We start from the raw sequence: 19398 nt of genomic DNA, 5'->3' as shown, positions 1-19398 counted from the left end.
AATAAAAAAAGTCTTTGTAAAATTGCCTTTTATATAAAATTTTCAGGTCCGGAAAACTGTAAACAAACATCTATCAAAGGCCTCTACATGATTATATTGACAATCAGAGATACTCTGCTGTATCTTTGATATATCTTGTATGAAATGTGTTTATTATTAAAGGTCTAGAGAGATATGTTCTAACGTTTCAACCTGCACCTTTAAAGTGCCAGCTCTCTAAAGCGGTGTTGTTACCTTCCGGCCGAGAGTATCTACAGCCGAGCGAATCTCTCGGTTCAGTGTGGCCTGCGTGTGCAGCAGCTGCGAGGGGAGCGTGTTCTGAAACTGGTTTTCTCCAATCACGTTCCGTGTCCTCTCTCGAAGCCCCGCCCAGTTCAGCTGCTGAGGTAGGCGGGTCAGCACTGACCGTAGGTGCTCCAGATCGTTTACCACGACACACAACTGTTCCACAGAACACAGAGATGGAATTTTTTATTGAATTAATTTATCATTTTTTTTGTTTACAGGTCCTGAAAGAGCATCTTGATTAAAGAGGATCTTTAGAGGACGGTTATTCCTGCGATAGCTCACCATGTTGACAGCACTGCTTGGATCACAGTTTTCTGAGAGCTCCTTCACCCGAGCCTTCAGCAAACGGCAGTACATGGAGGCAATCTTACACATATCCTAACACACACACACACACACACGTACATTATGGCAGAAATTCAGCAGGAATCAGTCACATGACATGATATGAGTGAACAAACACACGCTTGTACATTAACAGAGTGGACTTTTTAATCCTGTTACTACACTGCTATGAATCAGAGATCATAGGCATGTTTTAATATCTTCATGTGGACAACATTTCCTCACAACAATAGGAATATATGATCGTTTCGACTGAGTGGAGACATTAATTTGGTCCCCATGAGGAAAAACTGGCCCCCCCTCCCTATTGGTAGGTCCTCCCAAGGACAGTAAGAGAAACATCTGTGTGTGTGTGTGTGTGTGTCCACCTCTGTCAGCTTGACCATGAGCATGAAGCCTTCTTCTGAGTCGGGCCAGCTCAGTTGTTCCCAAAGCTGACAAATCGGCTGTAGACATGCTGCCAGGTCCACGGCTGAGGAGCTGTGCTTTATGGGTACTGCTCCAGTCTGCAGAGGCTGTAACTGCACACACACACAGACACACACACACACACACACACACACACACACTCCTTTGTAAATTTCAGTAATAAATAAATAATGTATCCACAGATACAAATATTTTATCAAGCAGCCTGAATACAATTACAAAATACTGTTATTAATATTTTTTACCATGTAAAATGACTTATGGGGATTATGTAGATGCAGTGTAGCCTTATAAACACTGCCCTTAAGTATTGTTAGCAAAAACGTATTTATCTTTCATGCTTCATATGTTAAAAATGACCAACTAAAGTTTGTGGTAAAGGGGGAAACTGTGTGTAAAGGGGGAACCTCCCCCCCCAAATTTAGTTTTACGGCCACAGTAAGGAAATAACAGCAAACACAACAGTTGTCTGTATTTCATGAAAACATTTTTTTTTTTCAATTTAGGTATTATTTTTGTTAACTTAGTTTAGCATTTCCACAGTTCCTTCATTTTAAGACGGTCTCCTACAAAAAGACAACGTAAAGGCCAAACTGATACTAACACTCAGGGTTATACACACTCTCAGGGTTACACACACTCTCTTACACACTCTCATGGTCAGCTTGTATAAACAGGCTAGCTAGGCCTCTCTGTCAAGGAAAAATATAAAATACATATGGCTTGATTTTTGGCATCTACATTGCCTTATTTGTTATTAACGTGGTGTACTGTTGATTAAAAAAAATAAACAAATAAATAATAATCATATATATATATAAAATTATTATTATTAATATGTTTTTTTTTTTTTTTTTACATATGTCAAACCAAGAGCAACAGCACCACCAACCATCAGAAGTAACAATACAAAGAAAGTCGTATATTTGGGAAGAAATGCAGATACACTGAGCATCGTCCAATCAAAATACACAAAGGGACAAAAAACAGAACTGTACGTTTTGTGTGGTTTCAGTGAGATGGCAAATGGGAAGTGTAGCTTTTCTGTTTATTCATGAAAGACACGACATGACTACGCACTTGAAATTGTTGAAAAAACTTGAAAAAACGCAGCAATGACGAAAGTCTTGCCCATAGTTTTATGCCTACGATAATGCTATAAGGCTCAGCCAAAATGGTTTCATAATAATAATAATAATAATAATAATAATAATAATGATGATGTCAAATTAGCTCTTGAATTGAATATTGTCATCAGCCATCACTTTGTAAGCTACAGCAGATCCTGTAGTAAAAGATCACAGGATTACCTGATCCACCTGCACTGCTTTCTCCACTCGCTCCATCGTGGTGCTGAAGGCTTTATTCAGCCAGTATGGCAGAGCCTCACGGAAATCCTCATGGAAGTTCGTCAGCTGGAGCATCTTCTCTCTGAACGAGCCAAAAAAAAAAAAAAAAAAAAGAAGTGTTCCATTCTATGAGATATTTTATAATCCGGAACAATCAGAGACTGTAATAAACTGTAAATGTACTTGTACTGAATTGCAAGCTGTGTTCTAGCTGTGGAGCAACATCATCTCATGCATACACCAATCAGCCTTTAATATTAAAACGATAACATTGTAGGTGCTTTCTGTGGTGGAGAACATGGCCACCCTGAGCGGTCTGCGGCTACGCAGCCCCGTCTGCGATGCAGTGTGTTCTGACACCTTTCTATCAATGCCAGCATGAACTTTTTCAGCAATTTGTGCTGTGGGATCGGACCAGACGGGCTAGCCTTCGCTTCCCACGTGCATAAATGAGCCTTGGGCGCCATCACCAGTTGTCCTTTCTTGGACCACTTTTGGTAGGTACTAACCACTGCATACCGGGAACACCCCACAAGACCTGCCGTTTTGGAGATGCTCTGACCCGGTCGTCTAGCCTTCACAATTTGCCAAAGTCGCTCAGATCCTTACGCTTGCACATTATTCCTGCTTTGAACACATCGACTTCGAGAACTGACTGTTCACTTGCTGCCTAATATATCCCACCCCCTGACAGGTGCCACTGTAATGAGTCTTTCTGAGGAATATTTCAATAAAAACTACTTTACAACAGTGTTGAACCTTTCCACATTGTGAAATGTAAAAAGCACCCTAAGGGTTTAAATCCTGATGTTGATTTGGATTTAGGGAGCCATACATCCCTTTAATTCCAAGTTGCAACTGGACTGCAAATATTGCCATAGCGTCTGTACTATGCGACATTTCTGCCCCCGTGTGGTTTTAATGTAGGAATGTTTCACCTCTTCTGTAGATAAGCTTTATCTTTGTGGATGGCTTGCAGGCACAGATACACAGGAAACAGACTGTTAGCCAAAGACTGATCCATATGATTCTCCAACCGACACAGCATCGCTCGAAGCTCCTCTGCCAGCTACACACACACACACACACACACACACACACACACACACACACACACACCTTAACGAAATACTCTTTGTTACAGAAAACAGCAATATCACTAATGTCAATTTGATAAATACAGTATACAGCACAGACAGCGTTACTAAATATATCACTATATCCTCAATAACACACATTTAATAAACGACTGAATGAAATTTCTCACCAGAGAGTCGAGTTTCTGGTACACTACTGTAAACACGTCTAACTGCACAGCACTGAGGAGAGACAGGGAGAGGATTATGATTTATATTTCATTACTAAATGAATATAATATAATATAATCAGTGGTTATGGTCATATCAGTGGTTGAAATACAAAAAAAAAAAAATAAATCAAATAATGAAACAAAATTCAAATAATTGTTCACTGACATAAACCTTAAATCATATATCATTTTATAAAAGTAGATTTTTTTTTTTAAAAATATGCTGATCGATAGTATATCCTGCAGATTAAAATACTGTAACTAAGGCTAGATGTTATACTGTGAACAACGCGATTGCATTTGAGTGCAATTTTTACAGTTTATCTACAAAATGGCTTCCTATTTATTCCCAATACAGTGTAAATATTAGAGCAACCGAGTGAGTCCGAGTGAGTCTATGTGAGTCGTTACCTCTATTAGCTCTACAGTTTGCATCTGCATTGACATGCTCTTATTAATTTAGTTGACGAGTTTGATTAAGGAATCAAATGCCATACAACACATTTACTTTAAGATGTATTTAAAGGTGCAATAACCTTGTTTTCTCACTTGTATAAATAACCTGGAAAATATGTACAACCTGATTAAAGAAATCCACAGTATATATCATTTTTAAGCTACGGCCTCGGCACAAGTCTATCGTGGATGTGAGAAAACCCGTTTGGAAAACTGTGCCGCGGACGGCGGTGCTCGTTTGTGTTCACACGGGCTAGCTGTCGGTCACTAACTCCCGTGCAGCGAACAACGCTAACACCAGAGCTTAAAAGCAAGTGAGATCTCATTACAAAGAAAAACAGGACTGCACAGGCATCCTTGACCATTCTTATAAATCAGCATGAGCCGAATTTCATTTATAGTCTTATAACCTGGCTTTCAAGCAGTTGAATATCTGAGTGCGCTTGAAAGTAATGATGACTCACTGTACCTAATGCATCTTTAAGGCATGAAAACTTGAGCAATTGAGTTAAGAATCAGTGGGACTCTGGAAAAGGGTTTTCACAAAACCAAATAACATTCCATGACTTCCTGAATACCATATATGGAGTTGTTCCTCTAATACTTTTATATGCTTTCTGTTAAATGCAAAAATGCCCTTCTGCCTAGCCAAGCAATAGTTAACCCATTATCTCTGTTGGGTGTATATACACGGTATACATATTACCATTTGAACTTTGTGTGTCTGTGTGTTATCTGGCAAGCACTTGTGTGAGAAGTGTGTAGCGGGGAGAATGTACTTTTGCTTTCTCTCTTCTTAAGAATCGTAACACGAAGATTCTCTAATCCTAACAGTCATGAGTGAGAGTTTATAAAATTAATGCCTAATCATTGTTGCAATGCACAAATGAAGCAAACTAGTTGAAGTAAAGGCTTAGTCTTGAAAAGGATTTGATGTTTTTCTGTCTTGAATATTAGTTTAGTTTTGGCCTTGACAACTTTAAGACTCGGTCTTGAATTGATCTTGGCTAGTCCTGGTCTTGGACTTGACAATGGTGGTCTTAACTATGGTACTAGTACAGTTACAACGAAAGGAAGCTATCAGCGGCTGCAAGCAGATTTCTGAGAAGGCAGGTTGTGAAAAACCCTCAAGTGACTGCAAAAGACCTGCAGCAAGACTTGGTGGTAACATGCACTGAGGTTTCAGTGAGCACAGTAAGGCGTATACTAAACGCAGAAGGTTTCCATGCCAGAACTCCAAGATGTTCACCACTACTGACCCAAAAGCACAAGAAAAGTCACTCAGAATCATATAAATAAGCCACAGAAGATTTGGGATTCTGTTCTGTGGAGAGATGAAACAAAACTGGAACTTTTTGGCATGCTTGATCAGCGGTATGTCTGGAGGAAGAAGAATGAAGAAAGAACACTCTGTCCACAGTCGAGCATGGTGGTGGCTCGGTGATGCTCTGGGGCTGCTTTGTATCCTCTGGCACTGGAAACCTGCAGCTTGTGGAAGGCAAGATGGATTCATTGAAGTATGAAAAAACATCATGCCGTCTGTGAGGAAGCTGAAGCTTGGGCGTCATTGGACCTTCCAACAGGACAATGATTTTGCATACCTCAAATTCTACCAAGGTTTGGCTGCAGAAGAAGTCCTGGAAGATTCTACAGGGCCATCACAGTCACCTGACTTGAACCCCATAGAAAATCTCTAATGGGATTTGAAGAAGAAACCCAAGAATACTACTGAACTGGAGGCCATTGATCATGAGGAATGGGATAAGAATCCTCAGGAACGCTGCCAGAAGCGCTGCATCTCGTTTACAGCATGTCATGTATCAGAGAAGGAACTCTGGACATCAGTTCCCAGCAGACACTGCATCGTACTCATCAGTCACATGACCACCTGCACCTGAATCACTTTCTGGTTAACCAGCACTCATGTGTATATAGCCACAGTTTTCATTGCTTTCTTTGTTTCTAGTTTGTCTTTCTAAGCCTTAGCCTTAGTGTTTTGCCTTAGTCTTAGTGTCTTGTGTATTTTGTTTGTTTCTTTACTAAATGTTTGAAATTCTGTACCTGCTTCCGTCTCCACCTTTGAAACGTGACACAGCAGGTCATAACAGCAAAAGCGTGCTCTATTAAGTACTAAAGATGCTTGCCATGAAGGGGTTGAATCATTTTGAAACTGGAGAAATCAGTTCATTGTAAACAGCTGAAAGTCTGTACATTTTGACAATAAACCTGATTTGCAATGGGGGTTGACTCATTTTGATTGCAACTGTATGTATATGTTTTACAGAGCACTGTACAAAATTCTTATTCATCATGAATTCTTCATTTATTTATTTTGAAGGCAACTTTATTGAATTTCCTTTCTTTTCACAGTACTGGGTGTATGGAACTAAAACTACAACAAACAACAACAATTGGGAAACACACAGAAGCAGAAATGTACAGAATGACCCAACTGAAATGACCTTTTTGTCACAGTTACTGATACTGTATTTAAGAAACTATAGCTGTAACTGTAAATATCAGCCAAGGTATTTTTTCTTAAGCTGCATTCATGCCCCCCAAAAACAATCGCTTCCTGCAAGTGGTCAGCATTCTATGGTATCATATTCATTAATGTGGTTCCTTTAAATGTATTGGTGTATGATTTTCACTAATGATATTCATATAATCATCTACGTACAAACTTGTTACCTGACAAACACTCTGTTCCAGACGTCTTTGCTGAGACGAATGTCCTCCTGCACTTCCTTAATCAATAGAGAGAGGGCGCTAACCGCCTCCAGCAAATCCTGTAACAGATAGGCATGAACATCACATCGACCTTCAAAAGAAAAACAAATGAAATATGTATAAAATATTCAGTATTTCACCTTTGTCATTGGCTGATGTAGTCCTTTTTTAATGTTGAACCACTCCTCGGTACCGGTCTGTGAGAAACCCAGCAGTGAAATCATTCAACTAATCAAAATCAACTGTGTGGTGTTGATTTATAACTTCACACATTATTATCGAGTTCTTTCTTACCAGTAATGCATCAATGACCTCGTCGTGTAAGGCAAAGTTTGCTGGGTTGAGCTTCTGAAAAGCTCGAGTCTTACAGATCTGGACCAGAACCCTACACACACACACAGCTAATTAATACTAGACCTAAATCTAACCCTAACCTTAACCCCAGTAACCAAAAGGAAACACATTTAGTTCCATGCCATGGTGTTGTCAGTGCCGTACCTGAGCAGTGTGTGTAGCCGTGGTGTGCATTTGGGCGTCGGGGGAACAATGTCTCTATACTTGGACACTAAGCACAGACCATATTGCAGGAAGCCATGAAGAGAGTCTCCTAGCTCTTGTTTCTGTTACCACACACACACACACACACACACACACACACACACACAAATGGTAAATTACGACTCTATCATAAATATTGAAATAGATTTGGTGTGAGCGCTCCTGCACCACATCATGTCCATCTTTAACCACATCAGACCTCACGCAAGAAAACCCATTGTGAAAATAACTACACTTCATATGCAACTATTTCAACATCGGTGGTAGCGACAGTAGCGACAGCATGCACTGCGTCTCTCTGCACACCTACAACCAACCTCCTACAGTACATGCAAGACTTCAGAACCCAAGCTTCAAATTTACGCTCAAGTTTACCTACACATTCACAAAAGTAAAAAAAAAAAAAAAAAAAACCTTGGAAAAACCCTTCACGTGGTCAGTTTTTTCGACATTTTACACGTGTTCCTCTTTTGCATGTGTCTCAACCAGAAGTAAACTTCCTACATTTTAAAATCTGGTTGCTACCAAAAGTGAAAAATAAATAAGTAAAACAAAATAACACATTTAACTCTACGGAAATCTGACACCTCGCCTACCTATACATCTACACCCCAGTCTACTTATGCAAAAACAACATTACTGCCAAATTATAAAGAATGATAAGTTTACAGTAAGAAATGCTGAGTGATCACTTTCATCATCAGCATCATCCACATCAGTTTCTGTCTCATCACTTGAGGTAAAATTCTCTCACAGTGTTTTACGAACCAGAACCTCGTCATCATTTCTTCACCTAACTAATCTCTGTACCCTTTCATGTCGACGGGGGAAATAATCGCTGATTAATTTAGTCAGTTTTGTTCTGCTGGCTAGATTTCTTCTTATTAATCTTTTTCATTAAAAACATTCTCTGCTGTTGTCTGTACAGACTTGGCAAGCACTCTTCTCTGTTTTGATGATGATGATGATGTGACCGTGGAGACATTTTGACAGCCAGTATCAGTGTGTAACTATCTATCTAAGAACGTGATCAAATCGTGAGGAAATGACACTTAGCTAGTAAGGTTTACATGCTGTAAGATAAACTGAAACATTTCCACATCAATTTGGTAAAAAAAAAAAAAGTATACACGACATGGTCAAAAGTATGTGGACACCTGAACAACATGTAGTTCTTCTCCAAACTACTGACAGAAAATTGAAAGCTGGAGCATTGCAGTTTTCCTTCACTAGAACTAAGAAGACCAAACCTGTTCCAGCATGACAGCGTGCTCCATGAAGACATGGTCTGCCAAGGTTGGAGTGGAAGAACTCGAGTGTCCTGCACAGAGCCCTGACCTCAACCCCATTGAACACCTTTGGGATGAACAGGAACACCGACTGCACCCCAGACCTCCTCACCCAACATCACTGCCTGATCTCACTAATGCTCTTGTGGCTGAATGAACACAAATCCCCAAGGCCACGCCCCAAAATCTAGTGGAAAGCCTTCACAGAAGAGTGGAGCGCATTATAACAGCAATTCTGCACAATGCTTTTCAGTAGCGACCCATCTTTGGACACAATTTTTGAACCAATCTTGCCATGTACTCAACTGACTCATGACCACGGTGCTGTTTAATTCTTGAATCTGATTGGCCAGTAGATGTTGATCAGTTTTCTGTAACAGCAGCTCTAACAATAGTGCAGATGCAAACGACAGGTTTCTATTCCTGCGCTCATTCGAACATGTTATCTTCTATCTCGATAATGCTGTTACACAGGGACCCATACTGTAAGGAGACGTTCTTTTCGTACTTTTATAAGAAGTCTCCAGTGCCAGTGCTTTGTAAGTGTCAGGTAAAGCTGTAACTTTGTTTTCCACCACAGGAAAGTCTTGAAAACGTGAAATATTTTTTTTTGTCTCAACATTAAAAGGGAGAGAAAAGGGTCGCTGGTGAGAAAACGACTGTTTATAGCTTCTATAACACACATGGTGACTGGAACTAATTCCGATTAAGGATGTTCTGTAACATCAAATATATTACTATAAATGGTTCAAAAGTACAACGTGTCAGTTTTGAATAATTAAAAATAGTAATCCTTGGAAAATGACTGGAGTACAGTAGAAGGCAAAATATTTTTTTTTATATTTGTGTATGAAGCTTGTCCAAAACTAACACTAAATACTCAGACAAATCTGAGATACTGCGGTTTTAAACAGAATATCGATTGAGGAAATAATAACCGGTCCAAAAGTCATCCGACATTATAAGCTTTGTTGGGTAGTACATTTGAAATCATCCAATATGGCCGCTAAACCGCACGAATACGACTGCGTGTGTTAGTCTTGGTATGACTTCCTGTAACACTGCTGATTTTATTGTACGTTTCAGATGTTTTCAGAGCCTCTGACCTGTTGGTACGGGAGTTCCTGCTGGTCCCAGTGGTACTCGATGCTAGTCAGCTGCTGAAACAGCACTGTAGAGTCCACCTCCAAGCTCTGATACAGTTTACTGTAGGCCACCCACTTCCTGCACGCGCATGCACATGAAAACACACACATACACATCAGATTTTTATCAAGCTCTGCTCAGTTTATTATGCGAGCCTGCATAAACATGTCTATTAGGCACGAAATATTTGAGGTGTACTCATTAACGAATAACTTTCATCCATCTTAAAAACAAAAAAATTTAAAAAGAGAGAGAATGTTCTAGACTTTATTTTTTATTCTTATAATCAGTGTATACTGTGTATACAGAAACTCACGCCAGGTCCTGCAGAAAAGGTGAAATATCATTCTGAGTGGCGTAGTACTCCAGCAGCGTGCTGCCCTCTCCACACAACTCACCCTTCCAGGGTCCGCCGTCCTGACCGCACACGAAAACACACAGATTATCAGTAGAGGAAAAAAGAAAGAGAATAACACACGCATGCAAGTGACGTCACTTACACATTAGTGTTTGGCTACGTATATCTGTGTTTTATATACTGTATAGTGTATACTCAATAAAACCAAATGACTGTTTTCAGAGATAAACTGAGTATGATGAGCACTGAGTGCTTCCTCCTATAAGATGACGCAGGAACAATTTGACTAAAGCACATCATCAGAGTTGTAGTGCAGGGTAAGTTAAGGAGAATATACTTGCTGTATATCATACTCAGATCATGGACACATCATGCATTGGTTTATAACTATATTTTTCTAAATTATGCTACCACTCAGTCTTCAGTGAAGTGAGAAACTTTTTTTTTTTTTTTTTTTAGCCAATGAAATCAATAGATTCAGGATTTAATTTAACAGGAAGTGTCCACAGAAAGATCTATATCCATCCATCCATCCATCCATACATCCATCCATCCATCCATTATTTGTTCTACATAGAAGTACACTTAAGTACAAACGGTTGAATTAATCAGTTTCTGATTAAAAAAAGATGTATAATTTTCAGAAGATAGATCGATAGATAGATGATACATAGATAGATGGATCAACAAATGACTCTTAATGTATTGAAACCAATAGATAAATAAACTAAAAATAGTGTGAAAGAACCTACAGAACCTTTCAACTGAGCTCATTTTAATCTTTCATTATTAATATTTTCACATGCACACTGTAAAACCGGATAAGTTCATTTAACTCAAAAAAATGTGGGGAAACTAATTACCACAAAATGTTTAAGTTGATAAATCAGTTTCTTTAAGCCAAGTACACTTAGATATAACAAAAAATTTATTATAAATTACAAAGTTTCAGTAAAATTTGTGTTCTATTTAAGTGTATTTGGCTTAAAGAAATTGACTTATCAACTTAAACATTTTGAGGTAATTATTTTCCTCAAATTTTTTTGAGTTAAATGAACTTCTCCGGTTTTACAGTGCACAATAATGACTATTTAGGCTAGTTATGATGATGAAGGGATATCTGTGAAACACAATGAATGTCAAAAGAAACTTCATAGCTCCTCGATTTAGTGCTTGTTTTACATACAAGCGCAGCTGAGTACAGAAGATTGAATCACCCTCCACGTTTTGGATGAAATAACGATGTACTGTTTTCAGTTCATCTAAATAATTACATTATAATATGTATGAAGACAAAAATCTATTAAAATGATAGAAATGGAAAAGAACTTTAAAAATGTTGACATGACCCAAACTTTTTAACTGACTTCATTTGACCTTTTCACCGTATTATTATCTTAACATTCTGTAAACTTGTTGATTATTTGTGTTACTTGTGATGATAAATTAATATCTGTGAAACACTAAATAATGAGTCTTTATTGGTCACATATACAGTAGAGCACAGGGAAATTGTTTTCTTCGCATACCCGAGCCTGTCAGGAAGCTGGGGTCAGAGCGCAGGGTCAGCCATGATACAGCGCCCCCTGGAGCAGAGAGGGTTAAGGGCCTTGCTCAAGGGCCCAACAGTGGCAGCTTGGCAGTGCTGGGGCTTGAACCCCCGACCTTCCGATCAGTAACCCAGAGCCTTAACTGCTAAACCCCCCATGTTTATATAAATAAGTAAATAATTTGTCTTACATGTTTTTTTTTTCTGAGAGTATGTAAACTTTTATACTGAACTGAAACTAGTCCACTTCCTTTATTATAGTCATGGCATTTCAGCCTTTAATTACGTGATTAACGTTAAATATCTGGTTGTGTATAAACGCTTCAGAGTGTTAGTTATGTAGGGTGAATACCTGTTGTTTGGAGATGTACGCCTGCACAAACTGCTGTAAGATGCCACTATAATTCACATACAGACTTCGGCCGGCGCTCAGCGTATCATCTCTCTGTCAATCACAGACGCAGGACACTGGTTTGATTACCTTTCCCTTCTTATCATGTTGAAACAACTGTCACTGTGTTGAATGTATCGGGTTCCGACATGGAAACACAATGTGTGTGTGGTGGCCTGGGAAATCCCACCACTTGGTGAAATGATGATGTTTTCTCTTATATATGGTTCTGAAACTGAAACTACCACAGACTTTCTCTTTTGCACATTTACAGCAGTTTAAAGTCTGCTTACTCCCAAAAGTGAAAAGGAAGAAAATAGCCTTTCAATTTTTTATTTTTTTTTCCAACTGAATAGCATGGACATTTTGACAGCTGGTACCTGATTTCACACTGAATTGATGTCATGTTGCTGTTTACCAACTTGAGGATCTAGACGTCTTTTAGCAGAATTCTGTTTGTACCGCCTTCAAAATGTCCCCTTATGTGTCCCTTCAAAACGTCCCCTTCAAAATGTCCCCCCAACGTGATCTTTGCAGGAAAGCAACTAAGATTTAAACAGCATATAAATCATTCCCACATGCTTTGGGTGAAATTTACTTATAGTTTCTCAAATTTCAGGTGTCAATGTATGTTATAGGCAGGGGGGAAAAAAAAAAAAAAAAAAAAAAAAAAACCTTTGTATATGTTTTTTTCTCTCCCCCAATTACCATTAAATACCATTCCTTCTAACACGATGATGATGCATGGAGATGCATTTCATGTACGAGTTCATTTTTATGCATTATTATTAAATAACTTAAATGACCTTAAATTTGCCGTTTGTAATGTTTTAATGTATTTCTACACATAATAACAATAATGCCATGCAACAGATTGCATTAGCTTGTTTTAGGCTTGTATTGGACTTGGCTCCGCCCCCATTTGAATGGTGTGGGATCATTTGAGGTAAATGGAAGGATGTATTTTGTTGATGTATTATTATTATATTTTTAAATCCCATCCATAATTTCCTCTTGTAAGGCATTAGAGCGCTCTAAAATGAAACTGTTTTTTTAAAAGTTATTTTAACATATAAGCCTAGCTTGTGTGTGCTAATAGTCACTATGGTTGAATATTTGTAGCTGATGTATTGGCCCACATTGTTTGGCATTGGCAGTAGAATTTCCCAGTAGATAAGTAATGATAAGTAATGGCACTCACCTGTTTGTGGATTAATTTGAGCTGCAGGTGGCATTGCCCTCGGTCTGGGTACGTCTCTGTCCGAGGCTGGAGTATGTACCATTTGTCCTCTGTACAGTGCAGGTCCTATAATGCATATTGTGATAAAATTATATATATGAATGATATAATTGGCTGTGCATGTTCATATTTGCTGCACTGTTCTCAAATCTGATTGGTTGATTGATCTGTTTATTGAGGAAACAATCGTTTATAGCTGCTATAATGCAAATGATAACAGGAACGGACTTGTTTTGCGGACGTTCCACAACATTAAATGTAACTATAAAGAGATAAAAACTTATGTCATTCTTTAATAAATAAAAAAATTTAATAGTTGGGAAATTATACAACATGCTATGGTAGTATAAGATGAACAGTTCATGATGTGCTGTTATTGGAAAATAATCAACTTCAGCTCCTTATTCTTTTGTTCTCTTGATTATGTCCTGCATTCTTTTTTTTTTTTTTTTAAACTTCATCAGTTACTTTCGATTTTACACACAAAACTGGATTTCTATCTAGAACAATCTAGAAAAGTCAGCACATGCAAAATTCTTATTACTTAAATACTGTTTCCACTTGAATGTCATTTACACAGCTGTTCATTGTAAATGGCCTAAACGTCACTTACTATGTAAACATAGTTTACTATGTTAACTTTTTTTTTTGGGCTCATCAGTAAATCAGGGTCTACGTTATACGTAATAAACTTGCAGCTCAGTGCATGTCATTATTCACATCAATGCACATCTACCTGCAGTCTGAGGACAATGTTTCCCAGGAAGTCGTCCTGCCCTTTCTCCTTCTTGGCGTCCTTTAACATCCTGTAATGAAATCGGATCAGAAAGCAAATCTAATCATAACCTGTTTCCCCCACGCATGTAAATCAGTTTTACCATTCTAAGTGTCACACTGGCTGTGGGCTGATAAGTGTGTGTGTGTGTGTGTGTGTGTGTGTGTGTGTGTGTGTGTGTGTGTGTGTGTGTGAGAAAGACATGCGAGTGGCAGCGTGACCTTTTCAGCCCATGAAAGTTTGTCCGGAATTCGTCGAGTTTCTGAGCAAGCGACACCTCCTCGTCTTTATCCCTGTAAAGCGAGCGTAGTGTGAGTCAGTACATATACATTCCAACTCATTTAGCCACACCGAGTCAGATGGAACAAAACTGACATGCTGGCCCACTTTGCATTTTTACTCACCACATTTCTAGATGCAGATTGGCAGACTTGATGTCTTCAAATACCCTGAAGGACAGAAATGGAGAATGAAAAGCTGTGAACTCACATGATCACAGTAATATGCTACTATACTATAAATCACTTATATGGTGCTCGAGTCCTGGACTTGGACTTAATAGAATTTTAATGTAGCTTCTGTATGCATAATCATCCAGGATGGACTTATTCAGTCTTGTTGAAGCCATTAATAGCCTGGGCTGAATTTCCCAAAAGTATCACAAAGTTAAGCTCATCTTAACTGAGAGAGAGAGAGAGAGAGAGAGCGAGAGAGAGAGAGAGAGAGAGAGAGAGAGAGGTCAGTGTGATACTCACTCTACCATTCGATTTTCATTTTTGTGCTGTGATACTTTTTGTGAAACTCCGCTCCGATTATTTGTTAATATTCAGCGACCATGATAAGCAACGACCTAATCTTCCTATTTCTTATATCCCCTGAGCTTTTTCGTAAAATTCTTTGTTATTACTTAATAAATTATGAATGCTTATGAATGTGTTACAAAGGCCCTATGTACAGTAGGTCGCCTTCAAATAACCCACGCACTCTTCAGTTGTTAGAATGATGCAGCAGTAAACTGCAGCATTTCCTCTGAAATTTTAGAGAAAGTTGTATCCTTCCTGTGCAAGTTTAAGTGCGTTGTTGTGGAAAATTGTTAAATGGTGCCAGATGAGATGATTTCTGATATTTATCGTAAAGAGCATGTAAAAAAAAAAATTCTAATACCGTATCACTCAGATAATGTTCCTGTTATTATATAAATTATACAAATGTATACTCATAAACATGAATTGCACCAGTCACAAGTATACATGCTTAATTGAATTGTTTTTATGATTTTAAATATATTTTAACCTGAAATCTTAAGCTTGTAAATGGATTATTATTATGATTATTATTATTATTATTTTTTTAGAAATAATGCCAATGTGTGGGATTTCTTTTCTTTTTTTTTCTTTTTTTTTCAAATTTCTTAAACCTTTAAGGAATGAAATATATAATAAAAACAATGTGTATAAAAGCGTTCTTTTCTTTCTTTCTTTATTTCTTTCTTTGTTTCTTTCTTTCATTTCTTTACACTCACAGTTTAAAGGTTTCGTCCCACACCGGATTGAGAGTCTGTTTCTTTACATCGGTTTGGAAGATTTCCCCTTGCTGGGCCGAGTCCTTCACCACGGCCTTCTGAGGCTTGCTGCTCTGAGCCTCTTGACTTTTCTGTAAGATGCTCAGCAGGCAGTATGGATCACTGAAGCCTTACACACACACATGGAAATAAAGACAGGGAGGAAAAATATCACCACCGGGACCTCACATGCACTCATTCAGAGGAGGAAGTGTTTACTGTCCTAATTTGATGACTTCCTGTTTTTCCTCAGGATATTCTTTATAGAGGGATGACGTTAGCTATAACATATCACAAGTGAGATCACATGATCTTATGAGCTTATTATCTATGTTATTACACAGAGAGGAAATGAGCTCATACCACTGATGTCCTTTCCCAGAATCCCTTTGGCCTCCTTGACTGTGATCTTCAGGCAGTAAACAGGTTTCTGTACAAATCAACCAGCAGGTGAACAGTGAATGAAAGACAACAGACAGATTCCATGTAAACACACCAGAAAGCTGATTTATGATAATGAAAGATTAGTTATTAAATGAAACGTTCATCACCACTGCATCGTCCACTTTTTCAGACAAGCTCTCGTGCTCAGCGTCTGTCATGCCAAACGCCTGGAAGATATTTCAGTGCATATTACTAACAGTTCCAACATCATGAATTACATGAAAAGTTATTTTTTCTTCCATCAAGCAGTCTTCACAGCAAAATTTAATAACCTATTGAATAATAATAATATAATAATAATAATAATAATAATAATAACAACAACAATACTACTACTGCTAATAATAATAATAATAATAATAATAATAATAACAACAACAACAATACTACTACTACTAATAATAATAACAATACTACTACTACTACTACTACTACTACTAATTATTATTATTATTATTATTATTACTACAACAACAACACAACACTACTACTACTACTACTAATAATAATAATAATAACAATACTACTACCACTACTACTAATTATTATTATTATTATTATTACAACAACAACAACACTACTACTACTACTACTACTACTACTACTACTACTAATAATAATAATAATAATAATAACAACAACACTACTACTACTACTACTACTACTAATAATAATAATAATAATAACAGCAAACAATAATAATAACAACAACAATACAACAACAACAACAACTACTACTACTACTACTACTACTACTACTAATAATAATAATAATAATAACAGCAAACAATAATAATAACAACAACAACAACAATACAACAACAACAACTACTACTACTACTACTACTACTACTACTAATAATAATAATAACAGCAAACAATAATAATAACAACAACAACAACAACAATACAACAACAACTACTACTACTACTACTACTACTACTACTACTACTAATAATAATAATAATAAGCAGAAGAAACAGATGATGACGATGATGAAAAAGAAGATAAAAAGAAAGTTGTTTTTAGAGTAATTTTTTATTTTCCACAATATTAAAAGAATACAGTAAAATAGATTTCTAGATAAAACAAAAATTTAGAAATACAATAAACTATAAATCATGAAAATACTATAATGCATAGAAATATAAAATTTAAATACATAATATCTGTATGTAAATAATACGAATAACATAAGTATAAAAAGGTACTCAACCTAAAAAGTGAAGAAAAAAAAAAAGGAAAGACAGAAAGAGAAAAACAACTGCAGTGTATGTCTATATTTCTGTACTGGGGTCCTGTGTGTGTGTGTGTGTGTGTGTGTGTGTGTGTGTTTCACTGTAAGTTCACCTCTTTGATATAGTCCTGGAGCTGAGTGGTGCTGTACTCCGTGTTGGTGGTCGGCTTGCCCAGTCTGTGTTTGATGGTGTACAGCAGCTCCTTGTACAGTGGTTTCAGCTGCAGGATTTACATGTTTAATAATATATTTCATTATTAATCCTCAGTCTGATAACTTTATTCAAATTCTACACTGTAAAACCAAATGTGTTCAGAAAGCAGTCGCCCGGACATATTTTCCATAATGTAATTACTACAGCTATAACAATAACTGTAATGATTTGTATGCATGCAGCACTTCTCTTACACCAAATGTCACTCAGTTACATAACTCTGTGAAAGAAGTCTGTATTTTAGAATCATTTCGAATTATTACGACACAAACATGTCAAACCAATCATTTTCCATGATTTTGACAAGCCTTTGTGTGAACATTTTTTTCTCAGTATGTTGACCATTTCTGTGGACTCGCTAAAGAGTGCATCTAAAGTCAATCTATATTCCGTGTATAATCAATCACTCACCTCAAACTCTTTGTGCCTTTTCGCTCTTTCTTCTGGATCTTCATGATCCTGAAATGACACGTTTATTTGATTTGTAATGAAGCCAAGGCATCTATGATCAGCTATTATTGCAAATTTCAGCCATTTGAAGGACTGCCACACGTAGTATTGGTAAATATCGTTTAAAATTGTGTTCATCTCACATCCTCGGCATTAGAGTGATCTACCTCGTCATTTGCATTTTCCCTGTAAAACGTCACAGAAATGTTTTGTATGTTGTTAAAGCATATTATATATATTATATTGAATGTCCTGATGAAGTTCGAAAGGCTGATTTATGAACAGTGTTCTATCATGAGCCTTACATTGTATGACTTTTAAAAGCATCTTGATTTACATATTTTGCTCAGTACAATCTTATGATTTTTCATAATTCGTAACTTACAACTCGTCTACCTAACGTTTATTTACTTATATATACGGCATGCTTATATCGCCTGGAATTTACAATCAGTTACTGTTCAGTTAATGAAGACTGTGTATTTACTAGAGATGGCACCGATACAATAACTAGGATTGGTATGGGGCCAAAACCAGCTACAAATTGTGGCTTGGATAACGGAGGAACAAAAAAAAAAAAAGATTGACTTCGATCTGATCTTGTAAGGATCAGATCAATCCTGTGAGGATTGATTCTTTTATATTATATTATATTATGTTCGTAATTTATACTCTATAAAATGTGTTATATTTGCAACGTACGTCGCTTGTGTGTGGAAACATAGCTGAGGTTTTAGCTATGTATTTTTTTCAGTTAAGTGCTTCAGATAAAAGAAACCATTTTAAAAGCTTAGTAGTTGTATCAGCGTATTGAATTCAGCGGATACTCAACGTTTCAATATCAGTATCGATAATGGAAAAGAAAGCGTGGTATTGCTTGATCGCTCTGTATCACTGGAGCTATAGTCTTGCAGACTGAGCTTGACTTTCTGTCCTGCATGCTGGAATATTTATGTTTATAGTCACACGGCATAAGATCATCATGAACTGAGAGTGAGACATGTTTTCCAGGAAATAGTCCAAACCTGGATGCATACAATCTTTTTTTTTATTTATTTTTTTTTAAAAAAAAAGCTTGCGTTTACCTTTCTGTCCCTCAGTTTCCTTGTCATGCCCAGCTTTCGTGCAGGAGAGCCCTGAAGAACATGGACAACCATACAGATGTGACTGAACTGAATTCAGTTAACAACATGTACCATGCCACAGCAACTCTAATCGCAATTACACGTAATCATATGACATAATGACATCTGTTTGCTCTGTTATACACGTTAAAGCG

The 19398-nt window shown here is 37.3% G+C and overlaps 1 protein-coding gene across 1 annotated transcript in view; it reads right to left on the bottom strand.

Annotated features, from left to right (window-relative positions):
* unc13d (unc-13 homolog D (C. elegans)) overlaps positions 1–19398 on the bottom strand; it is a 30544-nt gene that overhangs the window by 8097 nt on the left and 3049 nt on the right. The window contains exons 3-25 of the mRNA XM_053639469.1: positions 19205–19255; positions 18081–18128; positions 17569–17676; positions 16325–16384; positions 16137–16203; positions 15735–15903; positions 14617–14661; positions 14434–14505; positions 14174–14243; positions 13399–13503; positions 12159–12251; positions 10216–10316; positions 9860–9977; positions 7405–7526; positions 7201–7291; positions 7047–7103; positions 6868–6965; positions 3679–3730; positions 3350–3480; positions 2373–2493; positions 1002–1154; positions 571–666; positions 235–441 (exon numbers count right to left, since the gene is read on the bottom strand). Coding sequence (XP_053495444.1) covers positions 235–441; positions 571–666; positions 1002–1154; positions 2373–2493; positions 3350–3480; positions 3679–3730; positions 6868–6965; positions 7047–7103; positions 7201–7291; positions 7405–7526; positions 9860–9977; positions 10216–10316; positions 12159–12251; positions 13399–13503; positions 14174–14243; positions 14434–14505; positions 14617–14661; positions 15735–15903; positions 16137–16203; positions 16325–16384; positions 17569–17676; positions 18081–18128; positions 19205–19255 — 2235 coding nt within the window. The remainder of the gene's footprint in view (positions 1–234; positions 442–570; positions 667–1001; positions 1155–2372; positions 2494–3349; positions 3481–3678; positions 3731–6867; positions 6966–7046; positions 7104–7200; positions 7292–7404; positions 7527–9859; positions 9978–10215; positions 10317–12158; positions 12252–13398; positions 13504–14173; positions 14244–14433; positions 14506–14616; positions 14662–15734; positions 15904–16136; positions 16204–16324; positions 16385–17568; positions 17677–18080; positions 18129–19204; positions 19256–19398) is intronic.

The sequence above is a fragment of the Ictalurus furcatus genome, chromosome 13 (assembly GCF_023375685.1).
Source record: "Ictalurus furcatus strain D&B chromosome 13, Billie_1.0, whole genome shotgun sequence".
NCBI classification, from domain to species: domain Eukaryota; kingdom Metazoa; phylum Chordata; class Actinopteri; order Siluriformes; family Ictaluridae; genus Ictalurus; species Ictalurus furcatus.
Note: the sequence above shows the minus strand (reverse complement) of the source record. Positions and strands in the feature narration are given on the sequence as shown.